This window comes from Eumetopias jubatus, unplaced genomic scaffold (assembly GCF_037043125.1).
Source record: "Eumetopias jubatus isolate StellerSeaLion01/CBP00866 unplaced genomic scaffold, mEumJub1_p1.0 scaffold_5, whole genome shotgun sequence".
NCBI classification, from domain to species: domain Eukaryota; kingdom Metazoa; phylum Chordata; class Mammalia; order Carnivora; family Otariidae; genus Eumetopias; species Eumetopias jubatus.
The window spans coordinates 58,014,200-58,033,545 of NW_028274811.1; the positions used below are offsets into that span (position 1 = coordinate 58,014,200).

The following is a 19,346-nucleotide window of genomic DNA, read 5'->3' on the forward strand; positions in this document are numbered from 1 at the left end:
CGCGCTCTCCCGCTCGGGGAGGAAGATGGCCCAGAAGGGAAAGTTGGGGTGACGCGCGCAGCCCCCGGAGGCTCGGCGGGGGCCGCCGCGGCGAGCCCGACGGAGCGGCGGCCAGACAGGCCGGGGGGGGTGGGGGTGGGTGGCGGGGGGGCGCGCAGTTCGGGTGCCTCCGCCGCCGCCGAGGCGCCCGCCCCCTCACTGCAGGTGGCCGCGGGTGCCCCGGGTCCGGGCGGCCGGGGGCGCGGGCGGGCGCGCGGGGGAGCCCGGCTGAGGGATGGGCTGCGCCCCCAGCATCCACGTCTCGCAGAGCGGCGTGATCTACTGCCGGGACTCGGACGAGTCCAACTCGCCCCGCCAGACCACCAGCGTGTCGCAGGGCCCCGCGGCCCCCCTGCACGGCCTCTTCGTCCAGACCGACGCCGCCGACGTTATTCCCCCGAGCCGCGCGTCGGGACCCCCGGGCGCCGCCCGCGTCCGCAGGGCCCGCGCGGAGCTGGGCAGCGGCGGCAGCAGCAGCAGCAGCAGCAGCAGCGCGGGCTCCGCAGCCCCCGCCGCGACCACCTGCAGGGGCCGGAGGCGCCACTGCTGCAGCAGCGCGGAGGCCGAGACCCAGACCAGCTACACCAGCGTCAAGGTAAACCGGCTCAGGCTGGTGGGGGGCTGCCCGCCCCGTCCGGGCGGGGCAAGCATGAGTAGGGGGCTCCGGCGGAGTTGAGTGGCCGTGACGCGGTTGGTTTGGGAGGTTGTCACTAAGGAGGAGTTTACTTTTCATGTGTGGGAGCGGTGAGGGCCCGGGAAGCTGAGCAGAAGAGACCCCTGGAGGGGTCCTGGGAGCTGCTTCTGGGGGGCCGGTGGGAGAAGGGAGCGCCATGGAAGGCCGGTGGGCTGGCCCTGTTTCTCACTGAGGGAAGGCAGGCTGTGGTTCCGTTAACTCGGGAGGTGGGCTGGGTATCACGGAGAGCCTGCAGTGGCTGGCTGCACGAAATCTCAGCCCCCGGCCCGAACTGGCCTGCCTCGTAGGTGAGACCCGGTGCAGACCCAGGGCAAGGGTAGGATAGTGCCTCGGATTCAGCTTTTTACCTGGTAAAGCCAGCCAGGCTGCACGGAGTCTTAGCCACAGGCACCGAGTGTGGTGGGGATTTGTGAATGAATGAGGGTGTTTGTGTCGCGTGGACAGATGTAGGAAGGGAATAGAGGAAGAGGACCAGAGTGGAACCTGTTGTTTGTCACTTCTTTGGGTTGGCCGCATCCTGGGCGTAATTGAGGGCACCTGGCTGTGAGTTAGGAGGGTCAGCTAAGCTACAGTGAGGGGCCGTGGTTTCCAGTGCAGTGCAGCTGTCTGAGGATGAAGATTCTGAACATACCTCTCATCTCACGGGAGAGTGGAATTTTGAGGAAGCGGAAAAAAAAGTGTTTAAATGATTAAAGCAGTCACTAGCAATTTCTTAATGGCAAAAGAAAAGCATTTGTGTTAATAGTGCCCTCCTGTATGTTCTCAAAATACTATTAAATTCAAGAGGGTTTTCATTGTGTGAGTCTGGCCACTGGGCCTTTTATCATTATAGGAAACAGAATGACAGTGGCACATCCCATGGGAAAAAAATACATCCCTATGACTGAATGTTATTTAGAATCACAGCTTTTACGTGGTCAATAGATTACCAGGAACCTTTGCATTGATTATTTGGCAAAGAAAATTGTCTGTTTAGTACTTGAAAACTTGTTCAGCAGTTGGTGGATGGTGAATAGGCACCTAGCCTTTATTGGATTTTGTTACATGAAGCTTACCTGAGTTTATTTATAGTTGTAGTGTTTCTCTGGTAATAGTCATATAACATGATAATATAATAATCATGATAATAACAAAGACCATTTACTAAGCACCTACTATGTACCAGGTATAAGCTTTCTCTTCTAGCTTTTGAATCTTAACTGTGTGATGATAAAATATCCAAAGACCGCAGCCCTGGATTCGTGACAGTACAACTTATCAATTGAACATTTGTTATAGGGACATGTGCCGAACACTGTATTTTTCTTTTGTCAAGCTTTCTTCCCCCCACACTGGTTCACACACACACACACAAAGGAAGGAAGGAAGAAAGAAAAAAGAAAAAAGCATTAGGAGCAATTTTAGGGGATTAAAATGATATATTTGGTGGAATAATTAGGGATGTTATTTTAAAAAAATAGCCTTTTGCTTTCTAGTTGAAAGGCAATTTGAAGATCTTGAAGTAGTTCAGAATGGCGACAACTTATGAACTCTGATAATTTTTTTTGATTGTGTAAGAGAAATTGTATATTTCTGTCTTTTAGAATAGCAAGACCTAATTTAATACCTGGCAACTCTAGATATTCCATGTTTGTTTATTCAAAGAAGGAATAATGAATGAATTCATTCTCCATGTTTTAATACTTCCCTCAAGAGGCTACTTAGCAAATGGAGGAAAAACTGGAGGGAAAATGAGTCCCAATTATTAGCAGCTAGTATAAACTTGTAGAAATATCATTGCTACTTGGCTGAAGTGTTAAAGGCTTGACCTGAATAAGAATTTAACTCACATTGCTTTATCAACAGGACTTTCAAATAAGAGCTTAATTCATTCCAACCTTTTACTAAGAATGTTGGGAATGAAACTGCTGGTTCAGTGATTCAACACTAATTTGCATGTGTAGATCTCAGAAACTATATATTTGAAATTATATTTGAGACCAGAGTTATTATTTATACAAGTCATGCAGAATTATTATCACAGAATTGCTTTAATATATTTAATAGTACCCTTTTAGGACTTGTGACTCAGTGTTATATTATCTTTTTCAATCTTCACATGTTCCATACTCTTTTGAGGATGAGGCAATTTTACAAAAACTTTGCTTGCATTTCTTTTTAGTTCTACCTTAACAGTTTGAGGTAGTTGCTAGTCATGCCTGCCCCCCTCCATCCCCCTTTTCCAAAATACTCAGGGGAAAAAAATAAAGTCCTTGTCATTTGGTCCTGTTTACAGAGGTGGTGGGTCATCATAGTTTTTTTTTTTTTAGTTTCCTCTTTGTACATCAATTATAAACCATATTCTCATTATCTACTTGGTCTCTGGTATTCCCCAGGGTGCAAAAATGTGTGCTTGATCTCTCTCTCCTTTTTTCTAGCAATAATTCATCTCATTAAGCTTTTAGAATGATGAAGCATTATGATGTCAAACATGACGTCAACAGGAACCTTCCTGAATACTAATTTATTAAAAAAATTATAAACATTAATAATTCAAAGGCAGTTCAGTGATATCATATGGGTTTCCATTTCTGGTAAGAAGTTAGCTTTTTCTCCCAATTGCTGTAAAAATGCAACTTCCCTGTAATTTGTCTCCCTCTTGTTTGCCTTTTTAAAAATAGCACTCCAACAGGAGACTCCTGCAGAATGCTCACTCCTTACTGTGCCAGTTGTCTGATTCTTGTTCAGAAATCCTCAGGGGGGATGGTTGAACCTCTCTCCGGGAAGATTGGGGGGTGTGTGGGGGGGTTCTTATGAGTCTTCTTTTCTCGTACCAGCTGTTGCAGCTGGGAGGCAGCCAGGACGAGGCAGCCAGCTGTAGAGATGAGTATTGATAGTATAGTCAACTTGCAGCCATCTCTGGGTGGGGTAGCTATTTTGTGGGTCAGGCACAGGACATTACTAGTTTCCAAATGATTCTGTATTGATAGGCAGCATCACCAGCTCCCTCTTTCTCCTCCATTCATTGTGCTCATTTATTCATTCAGCCAGTATTTGTGCCAGACTCTGTTGTAGATGCTAGGGATTCAGTGACTATCCATGAAGTTTGGCAAGCGATGCCTAATGAGGATGGTGAATCTTTTGTAAGAGGGTGTGCCTAAGTCACTGAATAATGACGTCTATGTTATCCATTCCATGGCTTTCTGAATCAGTGAGGATAATCCCAAATTGGTTATAAATAAAGGGAAAATAAATATTTTTCCAACCTTCTGGTAAATTATTAATGATAATAAATAATAATAATTGATAATTTTGGTAGTAATTTATTTGGGGAGGGGTAGAACTATTGTGAAAAAAGTCATTTTTGCCTGTTCTCTAAGTCAGTATTCTCTAGTGTGCATCAGAATCACCTGAAAGCCTTTTTAAAATGTGGATTGCTTGGCCCCACTCCCAGAGTTTCTGATTTAGTAGGCCTTGGGTGGGGCCTGAGGATTTGGATTTTTAACAAGCTTCTAGGATACGCTGGTGTTGCTTTCAAAAGAATTGAATTGACTGTTGACCAAATGAATTAGGTTGGGGCTACCTCTAGCAGAGTAGGTAGTATTGCATGTGTTTGGGGGTACTAGTCATAGCCCTGCCTTCATCGTCATTTACTTCTGTAGGGGCAGCCTGCCATCTCCATTCGTGAAGTCAAACTCCGAGCCTCCAAGGTTAGCTGGAAAGTCTCTGAGTGGGGAGAGTGTGCACCAGGTAGCCAGCCCACTGGGGTTTCTTGAGGTTTGACTTCCCCTCAGGATCCACTGGGTTTGCAAGTCCTGATAGCTTGCTATGCCATCGCAGCCCCTCCCATGCCTCTGCCCTGCTGGGGCCCCGTCCTGCATCATGGGAAATTGCAAGGCAAGGAGGAGCTTAAAATGGGTCGATGTGACATGATACCGGCTCATATTCAGTTCTTAGCTTTTGGAGTTCTTGCTAGTCCTTTTCACCATATTTTTCATTTTAAAATGGAGCATAAAGTTTAGTAAGCTCAATTGAGTCTTGCAAGTTGATTTAGTAAAACTCAGATTTATTTTCTACCATAGCTCATTTCATTACAATTTAGTCCCTCTCTTTCTTCCAATGTATTAATTATAGTCAGTGAGAAAATCTTTCTAATTTTCACTGCTTTCCTCAGTAGTTAAACTAATTTTTAAGAAATATCAGGTAATTCTCCCTTTTAATTTTGCTAGGTAAGCCCTCAAACCAGAAAGATAACGTAGTGTAAGATGCTGACTTTCAGAGGTTATACTTCTCTATAGAAACTCCCCCCGTGGTGACCACCGGGCAGGACTTGGGCTAAAAGCAAGACGGGACATGCTGGTGAGGGCAGAACAGAACCTACGGTACCAGGTTGGTGAGGGGTTAAGGCCAAGAATCAGAATAGCAAGGAGGGAGTGAGCCCTTTGGAACCAGGCAGGAAGGTAGAGTCCAGAGTTTGGAGGAGCAGGTGAGCATTTCAGGGCTAGGTGGGCAAGTCAAATCTGGAATTCAGGGGCTCAGCAAAGGTGACTGCTGTCAAGTTAGGTTGAGACCTCTGACTGGGGAACAGAAGGTGTTTACTTTCTTTACTGCTTAAGGTTCTCTGCTCAGTGTAAAGAGCTTGGTCCCACAGGGGATCCTGGTGACCAGTCAGAGGGCTGTAATTAAACCCTGCACCTAGGTGAGGAAAGACTAACTCCTCAGGTCTTCCTCGCACCTGGTCAGATGGTATCTGGGCAGGAAACAGATTGCATATGCACAAGGGTTCAACTGAAATTATTCTACTGAAGAGACTATTACAGATGGCCAGATGAAAGGAAATCAAGAAATGATGTGGAAGCCCCCTAAAACTTGAAGAAGAGGCTACTCTTACCACCTTGAAGAGGTAACAGTAGGGAATGGTTATGGGAATTTGAGAAACCAAACCCGTTGGTCAGGGAAGCCCCCAGAAGCTGGGGTCTTAAGGAGGACTGCAGTTATTGGAGGCCTGGGCCTGGCATGGAGAGCCAAGGAATAAATACTTCCATGCTATTGTTTTCCCCTCCATTGATCTCCAGCCAGTACCATTTTTGTCCAAACACACCTGGAAAACAGAGGGCAAAGGAGCCCATTGATTGAGGTTTTCCAGAGCAGGATAGAGAGAGTATCCTGACCATACCCCAGAAGGCTCCCTGAAATAAGTGTCAAAAAGATGTTGGACATCATTGGAGGTACCCTGGTAAGCTCAAATTGAGATGGGCAATTTTGATGATTTTCTGAAATAATGGCATTTTTAAATGGCCACTTTATGTATTATTTATGTTTCCTAATGATTAATGATATTAAAATACGTCCAATTACCTTGTTTGGAGACCTTTAAGTTTTTGCTGAAAACCTACCCTCCTCTTCAGTTCACTCTCCACCCTGACTCTGCTCAGTCAGCTTGGGCTGCTATAACAAAATACCATCAACAGTGTGGCATACACAATGGACATTTACTTCACAGTTCTGGAGGCTGGGAAGTCAAGATCAAGGTGCTGGCAGATTCCGGGTCTTGTGAGAGCTTTCTTCCTGGCTTGCAGATGGCCACCTTCTTGTTTTGTCCTCACGTGGCAGAGAGCAAGCAAGCTCTGGTGTTTCTTCCTCCTCTCACAGGACACTAATCCCATCATGAGAACCCCACCCTCGTGACCTCATTTAAATCTAATTACGTCAAGGAGCGCCTGGGCGGCTCAGTCGGTTAAGCGTCAGCCTTCGGCTCAGGTCATGATCTCGGGGTCCTGAGATCGAGCCCCGCACCAGTCTCTCTGCTCAGTGGGAAGTCTGCTTCTCCCTCTCTCTCTGCCCTTCCCCACCCCTTATGCCCTCTCTCTCTCTGTCTCAAATAAATAAATAAAATCTTAAAAAAAAAAAAATCTAATGACCTCCCCAAAGTCCCACCTCTACATACCATCGGGATTAGGGCTGCAATGGAATTTTGGAGGACACACACATTTGGTCTGTAAGACATGTTTCTATCATTTCCACTGCCCCTTGCCCACTGCCCCCCTCCCTGTGATCTCAAAGCCCAGGAGGGGGCCGTGCGGGGAGAAAGTACTCTTTCTCAAGTTCAAAGTTCCCCAAGTGGGAACACAGCTTAGCCAGTTAATTACAATTTTCTCGGTTTGTACTTTTCTCCTCTCTGTACCTTTTCTCCACAGCCTCGGAAAGTTGATCACCAAGTTTTACTATGTGTTTACAAGCTGGTATGTTCACTAAAGAATACGTATATTTCATACACTCTTAAAAATGTTTAAATGTGCTTAGGAGTCCATTTTTAGAAATAGGTGTTACCTTTAACACAGTGGAAGTCTGGGTAGTTATTATGTTTTGATAGAAAATACCACCTTTTTAACAAGTTGCAATATAGATTAGTTTAGATTTGGCTCTTGATAGCTTCATCTCCATTTTCTCTTTTTTCCCACTGGTGGATAAAAGCCAGCTTTTTTTTTTAAGACTTTATTTATTTGAGAGAGAGAGCGCGCACAAGCAGGGGAAGTGGCAGGGAGAGGGAGAAGCAGACTTCCCGACGAGCAGGGAGCCCAATGTGGGGCTTGATCCCAGGACCTTGGGATCATGACCTGAGCCAAAGGCAGATGCTTAACTGACTGAGTCACCCAGGCGCCCTAAAAGCCAGATTTTACTTAGGATTACGATGCCTTACTCTTTACCATTATCTTCTTTCATCTCTTCCTTTCTGCCCCCTTAGGGACAGTTCACAGACAAGTAGTTGAGAAGCTTGTGATTGCTATAATACAAATCAAGAGACTCTTTTACTTTTGGGTAATCCATCAATGAAAGAATATTTCATGGTTGCCTCTTATTTCCAAGATGATTCAAATTTTCATGTATGGTTTGTACATTTTGCAACAAGGTATGTAGAATGGATATAATAGTATCAGGGATTATTTCAAGTCCTTGCTATTTGTGGACCCCTTCACATACACTGTTTCACCCAATCTACATAGAAACACTATGAGCTACAAATTGTCATTACCATTTCACAAATGAGGAAGAGGAGGCTCCAAGAGGTGGGATAAATTGCTCAAGGTGAGGGCTGAAATTTGAATACAAGATTGTCTGAATCCAGCTCCAAATCCAGCTATGGAGCTTTTAGTGCCTCTCACACCAGCCCGAAGACCCAAGCGTGGGTGCTACTGGAACTGGGTGTTACTGAGAGCAGAGTGGTGATAGACAGGTGGTGGTGAGGTGGCACAGTTGGGGGGCCTTGTGGGTGAGGTTTCTCCTCTTATGCATTCGTTGTCACCCCTTCTGTTGGCTTGAACTGGTATGTTGTTTTGAGATGAGTGGAGAATGCAAAATGCATACAGAATTGGAGAAGTTTGGCAGGACAGTTGTCATTGTTTTTAACTGAACACAGTACTTGGCGTTTGTAAGTATTGTACAGATATTAGCTCCTAATAATCCTGCAGTTGCTATGATTTCTGTTTTCGTAATTAAAATGAGATTTTGGTATTTCGATTTTGACGTTTTTGAGACACATATTTGTGTCTTGTTGGAAAATGTATTCCACTTACAAGTAGATTGATTTCGCCAGTGTAGGTGACTAACTGGATTTAAATATAGATGTGATATCTGGAAGCTTTGGAAACTGCTGCCACAGACATGGGTTTGGTCTGCATCCGCTGAATTTCCAAAGGCGATGGCATAGGTAGAATCTTGCCAGTTGAAGGTGGAAGCTGGGGTTTGTTGAGCGTTCCATGAGCGTTGCACCTGCACAAAGCTTTGGCCTTTAAAGATCAGGGCCTTGGTGTTATCCTGAGGTGGTTCTGTGCGGAACTCTTTGGCATAAACCTATAACCTAAAGCGTTCATCTGCAACTGGGCTTAAAGCCATTTTGCGTAAGTGCTGTTGGTTTTTATACTGCTGCATTTCAGTGGTGTCAGATGTAGCATACTGTTGGAAAAAACGGTATATTGTAAATGTAAGGCCCGCTTTCTCTCAGAGAGGAAGGTGTAAGGATTGTCTAGGGATGGCGTTGCCTGTGTGAGTCACAAAACAGAGAAGACCCTGAGTGTTGGGAATTTCTACAGGAAGACACATGAGAGATTCTTTAGCAACCTATCATGCAGGGTGACATGGATAAAAAGAAAAGTGCTGTTTTCTGACGTCAGGTCCCGAAATAACATGAAAGCTCTAGACTTGGAAGGTGATGAGTTCAGACTAGTTGGGGCTTTTGTCCACTCAAGGGTTCCTGCTGAGGGAGCTTCAGGCAAGAGCAATGGCCAAATGGAGAGGAAAGTACTAGTTTATGGAGGCCAGTAATGACCCAATGGCCCAAACCACACTTACCAAGTAGTTTCGGGGCCATTGGAGATTCATCTTCATTTTCAGCTTATGAAACTGATTGACAATCTTGGCCTCGAAACTGGTTGTGAGGAACGCAAAAGCCGCTCCATCTGTTGATGCTTCAGCAGCGTTTTGATCCGAGCCATAGCTGGAACTGAAACGTTTTCTTTTCCCCACAGTCGAATACAAACTTGGGCTACAATATCTCCTTTCCAGAGTTCCTTCGAGAGAGTGATTCCCAAAACAATGATGGCCAAATAAAGGTAGAATAGAGCAAAGGATCAGTTTTGTCAGCGGCCGCCAAGCATTGGTTAATATTGCCTTCCGGGGAGTCCACCATGTACGTGCTCTGGGAAGTGGTGCTGGGTTTGGAGACTGAGGCAGATGGCTTGGCCTGAAGCTTCCTGCCCTCTTCCTCCCAAATCTATAAAGCTGAGTTTGCAAAGCCAGTTCTGGGATCCCTTGTACATTGGACACCCCCTCCCTCGGCCTTTCTGTCCCTGTGGTCGGCTTCTCTGTCTGTTTACTGAGTCAAAGGGTTACCCTGGGTGAGCTTTCTAAAGCCCCCACCTCTCTCTGCAGTGATCTGGCCCCCTAGGACCATGAGACTACAGTGAGACTTCAGGACCGGCTGACAGATGAGGGAGTCTTCATCCCTTTGGGAGGAGCTGGTGGAGGGAAGGGGTTGTGCTCCATTTTTCTGACCTCCCTGAGGGTATTGACAGGGTGGAATGTTGCAGACACATTCTTCCCTCACCTTTGTGGAGATTTTCAGGAAGGGGGAAGGAGATGGGGCAAAAGGCCAGAGCCTGTTCTGTGTGTGAAAGGTGAGAACTTTGAATTAAAAAAAAAAAAAAAAAAAAAACCCTCGCTTTTATATGCAGATTATGTGACAAAAATACTTTGTAAGGCGTCTAGTTGGTATCGGGGAAAGGATTTTCATATAGAAGCAATGTTATACATGGCATTTGGGTTTCTAGGTTAACCCAAAAAAAGTATTTAGACCATTATGTAGCTGGAATATATTTACAGTGTTGTGAGAGAAACGTAAAATTGAATTAGAACTAGTGTTTCTTTTCTACACGTGTCCTTTGGGAGAAGCGGGTTTAATTAGAGGGCGATGAAGCAGATGAGGGAGAACCTGTGGCGTTCATCTCAGGGAGTGGTGCTTCTGCCTGATGGTTGGCGCTCTGAGGAGGTGAGGGAGACAGCTGGGGTGCAGGGACCAGGATCTCACTCCCAGGGACTCCGAGCTGTGCTGTGACACTGTCCTCTTTTCATCTGGGCTAGTTCATCTCCAAAGGCACTAACAGGGTGTATCTTGTTTCTTTTAGGTGCTTCTGTTCTGTTTTATCTACAAATACTTCTGACTGTATCTTTTAACTCTTAAGAATTCTTAAAAACAGGGGCGCCGGGGTGGCTCAGTCGTTACGTGTCTGCCTTCGGCTCAGGTCATGATCTCGGGGTCCTGGGATCGAGCCCCGCATCGGGCTCCCTGCTCGGCGGGAAGCCTGCTACTCCCTCTCCCACTCCCTCTGCTTGTGTTCCCTCTGTCGCTGTGTCTCTCTCTGTCAAATAAATAAATAAAATCTTAAAAAAAAAGAATTCTTAAAAACAAGCAAACAAACACAAAACCATTATACACCAAAAAATTGAACGACAACTGTCTTAGTTCAGGTCGCCATAACAACAACAACAACAACAACAAAACAACAAAAATGCCATAGACTGGGCGGTTCTGGACAACAGAAGTTTACGTCTCATAGTTCTGGAGGGTGTGAAGGCCAAGATCATGGCGCCAGCAGATTCCGTGTCTGGTGAGCAGCTGCTTCCTGGTTCATCAGTAGACATCTTCTTACCGTGTCCTCACGTGGCGGAGGGGGGAGGGCACTCTCTGGGATCTCTTTTGTAAGGGCGCTAATCCCATTCACGAGGGCTCCATCCTCAAGACTTGTGCACTGTCTCTGAATACCATCATACTGGGTTTGGATTTCAACACATAAATTTGGCAGGGACAGAAACAGTCTATAGCAACTACTTAATATCATTTGATTTTTCTAATTGCTTTATTAGTTTTTACAGTTTGTGGGTATTCAAATAAAATTCACTCATTACGACTGATCGATAGATCCCTTAAGTCTCTCTTCATCCACAGGTTTGCCATGCCTCTATCCTTATGCTTGCACTGAACTTGTTGAGGACCCTCGGTTGTTTGTCCTGGGATATCCCCCCGTCTGCATTTTACTTTTTGCATTCCTGGAGTGGGTCGAATGTGTTCTTGTGCCTTCTGTGTTTGTTAGAAACTCACAGGTAGATTTACAGGTTTGATCAAATTATGCTCAATTTTGGGGGGTGGGGGTGGGGCAAGAATACTTTTTCAATGATACTGTGTTTTCACAGCAGGAAACACATGGTTTTTTTGTTTTGTTTTGTTTTTTGTTTTTGCTGTGATGCTAACCAGTAGTAATGATCATTGCTTACATTCATTCATCATTAGGGGGTGTGTAAAATGGTGATATTCTCATTGTATCATTTCTTCTTATTAGCTGCCATGTCTCTAAAAAGGAAAACTTACTTCTCACCAACTAGTTGGTTTCCCTGGGATACAGTTTATGTAGGAAAGGCAGGTTAAATGCCTCCGTTTTTCCTCTTATTTCCAGTTTTCAAAAATAATGAGTTGATACTCTAGCATTCTCCTAAGGTGATAAGGATTTTTTTTTTTTTTTTTTTACTTGTTTCTTTGCTTGCTTGCTTAGAATCATTATGAATCACTATGGATCACACATTTATTTGATGTGTGTTAATTCATTGCAGTGATTATACAATTTGGGTGTCCAAATTGCCCATTATTGACCGGAGGGAACGAATTCAAATTAGTAAGGCACTTTCCTCGAAGACATAGTTTCAGCTACGTTGATTAAGTTATGTCCTTATTCTGAAAACGTTCTTGTAGATGAGGACTTGCTAAGCATGTGGAGGCGAAGGCCCGGCTTAGTGCCTGCCTAGCCGTTCCTAGTCATACCAAGCCTCTCATATCATGGAGCTTTTGAGAGGATCCACTGTACAAGGCCCCACTGTAGCTCCTTTCATGTAGTTTTTGTGGCTACAAAAAGACAACCTGGTGTGATGGGAAGATATTCACTGGCCCAGGCTTGAGTTCCAGCTCGCCTTACGCAAGCTTTGTGACCTTGGAGAAGCTGCGTAACTTCTCCTAAGGTGGGAATAATGCACTGTCAAAAAGATTGGTGTAAGTATAACAGATGTACAGTCCCTGTAAACCTTCTCAGTTCCCACGAATGTGTGTGTACCTGTGTGTGTCACTAGGACTTTGAAATCTGGAACGTATTTTACACTTACAGGGCATCTCAGTACAGACTAGCACATTCCAAGTGCTTACTGGCCACATAGTAGCTACTGTGTGGAGGAATACAGAATTCTAGTGGAGGAAGGGAGGAAGAAAGTAAAACTTCACATAAGAGTTCTAAATTGAGCAATTATGATTTGACCTTGTAACTTGACAGGAAGTATAGCCCGGTGGTTGGTTGTCTCTTGGTTCTCAGCTCCATACTTGCTTGTCCATATTCTCCTTTGTATTATGTGGGGCTAGAAATCTACAAACTGCATCTTCCAGATCCTGTTGCCAACTGGTCTCCTCTTCGATTCTGGAGGCAGGAGGTCCAGGTAGGACATTGGGAGTGGGAGAAAGGCAGATATCTTAGCAGTGGCTCTTGCAAAGTAGCCATGGGAGAACTGGAACAGGGCTGGTGCCAGCAACATGAGGAGGAGGGAGGGCTGATGGGTTCCAGCCCAGGGTTTCTGACGTCTGGATGTTACCCTCTCACCTTCTGTTTCTCCAGCTCACCTCCATCTTCCTTTGGCTCTTTTACACCTTCCGACACCTTGTAAACAGTTCCTTACATTGATTCCTCTCTCCTTAATATATGTACAGTGGTTTCTCTTTTTCCCACCGGACACTTGGCATCTGAGGACAGAAAGAACTAGGTTATAATCTCATGTGTGCCATTTACTTTGTTCTGTGACTTCACGTCTCTCATTTTCAATTTCTTCTCTTGTGTAAGGAGAATAATAAAAGTCACCGCCTCATAGAATTGTTGGTATAATTTACACATGTATATATAAACATCACTGCTAGCTTTCAACCTCACTCTCAGTTAAGTGTTGTCTACTGTTGATAACAATATACAAACCAATGTTTGAAGGTTGTCATTTAACATTTTTTATTATGGAGAAGTTCAAATGCATACAAAAATAGAGAGAATAGTATAATGGAACTTCGTGTACATATTACCCAGCTTCAACAGTTATAAAATTAAGCCTTTTCTTTTATCTACACCACCCACTCTCCCCCCTACTCTGGGATTATTTTAAAGCCAATCTAAAATATCATATTATTTTAGCTGTAAGTATTTCAGCAATGTAACCTTAAGAGATTAGGACTGTTTAAAAAATAACCATAGTGCTATTAGCATACCTAAAAATTAAAATAATTCCTTAATATCATCAGATACCAAGATAATGTTCAAATTTCCCTACTTGTTTCATAAATGTCTTCTTAAAAATTGCTTTTAGAATCATATTTGGAATAAGATCCACTCGTTGGTTGATGTGTTTCCTAAGCATCTTTTAATCTGTAGGTCCTCCTTTCTCTGTTTTTAACCTTACAATTTGTGTCTTGACAAAACTGGGTCATTTGTCCAGCAGAGTTTGCCACAGTCTGGGTTTTGCTGATTACAGCCCCGTGGTATCATGTACCATGTTCTTCTGGCCTTATATTCCCTATAATATTGGTACTTCCATCTAGAGGTATTTTGGTGGGATTCAGGCTTATTTACGTATTTATTTTGGCAAGACTACTTTATCGGTAGTGCTCTGTACGTTCATCAGGAAGCACATAATGTCTGGTTCTCTCTGTTTTTGTGATGTTTGATGATTGTTGCCTAGATCTGTTAATTCATTGGGGATTACAAAAGTCTATCATTCATTTTTTTCCTGCAATACTTCTGGGGTGCTTCCATAAAGAGAACCTCCCTTTCGTCAACTCTTTGATAATCCTGAAGTACAGTTCATATGAGAAAGATGGGATAAATGCTTGATTATTTTATTATTTACCAGTTTTTAAAATAGTGATTTGATTTTTACCATCCTCCAGTGGTGTTTTTGGTATTGTTATAAACTCATCAGTTTATAAATCTTAGATGTGTCCCAGTCTGTTGCGATCATTGTTCTTACTGATGCTCAATGGTCCTCTCTTTGGCTACTGGCAGTAGTCGCGTTGGCTCCTAGTTATCTTTGATAGGTTTTTTTTGCCTGATGGTATGACAAGATTTTCCAGTTTCATCGTGTTCTTTCCCTGATCTGGAATCAATAGTTTCTCTCAGGAACCTAATTCTTTTTATTGAAAGATGGTATATAGAGACATGATCTGGGCAGTGGAGTGGTCATTGCTAATGGACTGGTTATTGTTTCTTGGCTTTTTTAAGTGGACATAGCCAGGAAATAAATATTTTTTAGAGATTAAATGCACCACAAGCTTATACTTCCAATTCAAATATAGGACCACAAGGCTTTACTTTAACTCATCGGTCTTACATTTCTATTTCTTCTTCCTGTGACATAAATTACTGATTCTTAACAACACTGGGGTTAACTCCTCATTTGTTCTGTCCTTAGTATACCCACAACAGGCTCGGAATCATCACTGAAAACAGCTTAGTATTTTTTCCCAGTTATTTTTGACATTAGAGTATATTCTATTAGGGATGAACCAGGGAAGGTATTGTGTTTTTTAGTTGTTTGAATCAGTTCCTTTTTATGTAGCAATCCTAACAGTGGAATGGTTAGTGATTAACTCACAGTTATGAGCAGTTATGTTCATTTGTTTCATTTTACTTTTGACTTGGTCTTTTTTTAATTTTAGATTTTTTATATTTAATTTTATTATAATAATATGAATTGTTTACATATTACAAAGCAAAATCTTTACAATATGGTATATTCAGAGATGTTTAGATTTAATCCCTATTGCTTATATTCTATGCCCTCCATCAAGTAGGTAAATATATTTAAATTTTTAGTTTTCATACCATGGTTTTAATTACACACACAGATAGGTTTATAGCCTTCATTTCTTAGATAAATGGTAACATGCTAACTCATATTTCTACATTTTGCTTTTTTCACTTAAAATATATCTTGGAGATCCTCACTTCTTTTTATAGCTGCATAATGTTCCATTATAATCTGTACTATAGCTTATTCAACCAACCCCCATTGATAGTTTTTGGATTATTTCCATTATTTTTTGCTATTATAAGTGTTGCTGCAGAGAATGGCCCTGTGCCGATACCTTTTTTATATTGCAAAGTCTAAATTGTTTTTAGTATGTTAGTGAAATATTTTTTTCCCAGAAAGGCCATATTTACCTAATCTGGGGCATTAACTTCTGCCCATCACAAGAGAACTGTCATCAGGTCCTTTAATTGTAAATTAGTAATATAGGTTTTGCTCAAGCTGAGGCTTACCATCTCTAACAGAAGCTTCTCTGTGTGTACAACCTGGTCTTCTCTGCTTTTAACCCAGCAACAGTTTTCGTTTTCTTGGAGATGTGGGATCTCAAGGAGACATGCTTCCTAGAAAAGGTTGGTCCCCACGGTGGTAAACACATCTTTTCATGGCAGCAAAACAGTTTGTCTTTTCATCTTCCCTTAGTTGAAAGTTCTGTGTGGGGGCGCCTGGGTGGCTTAGTCAGTTAAGCGTCTGCCTTTTGCTCAGGTCATGATGCGGGGTCCTGGGATCCAACCCTGCATTGGCCTGCTTCTCCCTCTCCCTCTGCCCCTCCCCCCTCCTCATGCTCTCCCCCTCTCCCGTCAAATAAATAAGTAAAATCTTTTAAAAAAAGAAATTTCTATGCATTGACACTGTCATCAACCCTTTCAGCTTCCATGGAGTGCCACAGGGGGCTCAGCATCACAGATTGTTTGAAAGAATTTCCTTGAGACTTCATAAGGACTTAGAGCATAAGTAATTCCTTATCTTAATTTTAATCATTAAGACCTAAAATCAAGATTTAAAAAAAAAGTTTTTACAAATTTATGCGTGGATGTATATTGTTTTATATGTTTTAAGAATATGATTCTAGGGGCGCCTGGGTGGCGCTCTTGATCAACTGACTCTTGATTTCGGCTGGGGTCATGATCTCAGGTTTGTAGGATCAAGCCCCACACATCGGGCTCCACGCTCAGTGGCAAGTCTGTTTGTCTTCCGCTCCCTCTCCCTTTACTTCTCCCTTTGCTCTTTCTCTCAAATAAATAAATGAATCTTTAAGGAAATATATGATTCTATTTTTGTGATAGAATCACATGTCTCATCTATGGATAATTTTCCTAAAGTGCTTTCGCATGGTTAATATCATTTATAAATGGGTCTTGTTTTTTTTCCTTATGTAGATATATCAGTTTTATCAACTAGCAATGCTCAATGTAGTTTCTTGGCTTACGAGTTGTATAAAAGTGAATGAGGAAGTGCAATGAAGTTGGGGTGGGGTGGGGTGGGGGGGAAGATAGGGAGAAACAGAGAGAGCATGCAGATATGAAAGAATGAGAGAGAAATTGGGGGAGTAGTACAGATTGGAAACTAAAAGATGGAGAAAATGGTATAAAGAGTGGATATACACCTGTGCCTGTCCCAAAGAGACACTCTTAAAGGTATCTTCAGTGTGTGCCATCAAAGAAGGAAGACAGAATTGCTTATCTGCTCCAGTTAAGGGAAATCGAGGTTGGGTCACAGTTCCCTGTGAGTTCCCAGTTAGCCATCAGGTATGCTGTCAGACTAAGGCAGCTTGGTTGTCAAACATGGAGAAATTTGGGGGTAGACTGGTTCATTTCAGCAGTTCAACAAATATTTTTTGAGGCCTAACTGCATATCAAGACACCTCTGTTAAACTTAGGAGTACAAAGATGAAAAAGATGACTCCTTCCTTATGGAAGTTTCTATTCTAGTTAGGATGGAGAAAGATACACAAATAAGTATTTATCTATTCTATGTAACATAATACCACAGATTTAGTGGCTTAAGATACACACATTTATGATTAGTTTCTGTGGGTTGGGAATCCATACATAGCCTATCCGGGACCTCTACATCAGCATCTCTTACAAGGTTGCCGTGTGTTGACTAAGGCTGGGTCTCATCTGTAGACTTGACTGGAGAAGAATCCTCTTCTAAGCTTAGCAGCATGGCTGTTGGCAGGATTCCTAATTCCTTAATGGCTTTTAGACCCAGGGCCTCAGGGCTTGGCTGGCTGTTGGCCAGAAGGCACCCTTGGTGCTTGGCCACTTGGACCTCCTAGACACGGCAGCATGCTTCATCAAAGCCAGCAAGAGGGAAAGTCTGCTAGTAAGATGGTAGTCACTGTCTTGGGTAGCCTAGTGGCAGATGTGACATCCATCATCTTTGCTGTATTCTATTGATCAGAAAGAAGTTACTAGGCTAGTCCATACTCAAGAGGGAGGGATGACACAAAGGTGTGAATACTAGGAGCTGGAAATATTAGCGTCTGCTTGCTATACTGGTGTTTACTATAGCTCTGTAGTGTCTGAAAGAGGTAGGGTTCCACAGGAACATGAAGGAAAAGTGTCTGACTCAGCCTGGCATGGAAATGGCTTCTCAAGTAATGCACTGAGTGTAATACTCTTGAAGGACATATAAAGATTAATTTGGTGTGTATTAACTTGGTAGTGGGGAAAGGAGGCAGGGGAGGGGGATGTTTAAGTAGAGAGAAGAACGTGAGCAGACATTGAGGGGGTGAAATAGGCTGGGATGTCTGAGGACCATCATCCAATAGTTCAGCGTAAACTGTGTGTTGAAGACACGTGAGTCAGAATTATAACGCAAAGGTCAGATTTGGGGATATTTCCTTTGCTAGACTAAAAAGAAAATGGGGACTTTATCAAGGGAATCATGGGGAGGATTTTAGCAGGGGAGTGATGTCATCACTTGATTGAAGAAGACTGTGGAAGATTGATTTCCCTAGTTTCTACAATAATTCATGGTGTGAGATGAAGGGAGCCTGGATTAAAGTAGTGGTGATAGAGAAGAGGCATTAGATTTTTATGTTTTCGAATCAAGAAGTTATTTGATGTTGGGACAAGGCAGATGTGGGAAATGGAACAATTTGGAATGATGCCCAGGTTTGAGCTTAGTTTTGGCAGAACGTCCTTGTTCAGGATCAGAGGAAAGAGAAGGGGGGAGAGAGAAGAGTGGAAGGAGGAGGTCTGTAAATGTGTATGTAGGTTTGTAAGTTTATTGACTGACTACAGGAGGGCTTAACTCAAAGTGTTCTTTACAGTGTTTATGTTCATAATTTAATCAGTGTCACTATGTAAATTTACTTTCTAGGCAAACCATATGCCTCAGTGATAGGATATAGAATCAAATACAGAATTCATTTCCCTTATAAACAGTTTGATAAAAGAAAAGTTGGTGTTAGAAGCTCAGTAAGCTAAGACCACAGGTGGGGAGCCCCTGACCAGTCAGGTCTAGTGCTTGGAATCTTGTAATGTGGTCCCTGAGTGCAGATCCTACTATAGAACACTAGGTATGAAGTGTCATGTGACTGACTTTCTTTGCGATATAATTCACATGACATAAAATTCACCATTTTAGGGGCGCCTGGGTGGCTCAGTCAGTTAAGCATTTGCCTTTGGCTCAGGTCATGATCCCGGGGTCCTGGGATCAAGCGCCACATTGGGCTCCCTGCTCAGCGGGGAGTCTGCTTCTCCCTCTCCTTCTGCCTGCTGCTCCCCCTGCTTGGGCTCTCTCTCACTCTGTCAAATAAATAAATAAAGTCTTAAAAAAATAAAAATAAAAAATACCCCATTTTAAAGAGTACAATTCAGTGGCTTTTAGTATATTCATTATGTTGGGCCACCGTTACCACGGTCTAATTCTAGAATATTTCCATCACACCCAAAAGGAACACCATACCTATTAGCAGTCAGTCCCATATCCCTTCTTTCCCAGCACTTGGCAACCACTAATGTACTTTCTGACTCCATAGATTTGCTTATTCTGAACATTTCATATAAATGGACTCATACAGTATATGGCCCTTTGTGTCTGGCATCTTTTACTTAGCATGATGTTTTCATGGCTCATCCATATTGTAGCAGGTGTCAATATTTTATCCCTCTTATTGCCAAATAATATTTCATTGTATGGCTATACCACGTTTTGTTTATCCATTTATCCACTGATGGACATTCAGGTT

The 19,346-nt window shown here is 43.1% G+C and overlaps 1 protein-coding gene across 3 annotated transcripts in view; it reads left to right on the top strand.

Annotated features, from left to right (window-relative positions):
* Nucleotides 1-266: 266 nt before the first annotated feature.
* Nucleotides 267-19,346, top strand: part of PDE8B (phosphodiesterase 8B) — a 212,045-nt gene continuing 192,965 nt past the window's right edge. For all 3 annotated transcript variants that reach the window (XM_028114580.2, XM_028114581.2, XM_088023357.1), the window contains exon 1: nt 267-634. In XM_028114580.2, coding sequence (XP_027970381.1) covers nt 275-634 — 360 coding nt within the window. In that variant the 5' untranslated portion in view covers nt 267-274. The remainder of the gene's footprint in view (nt 635-19,346) is intronic.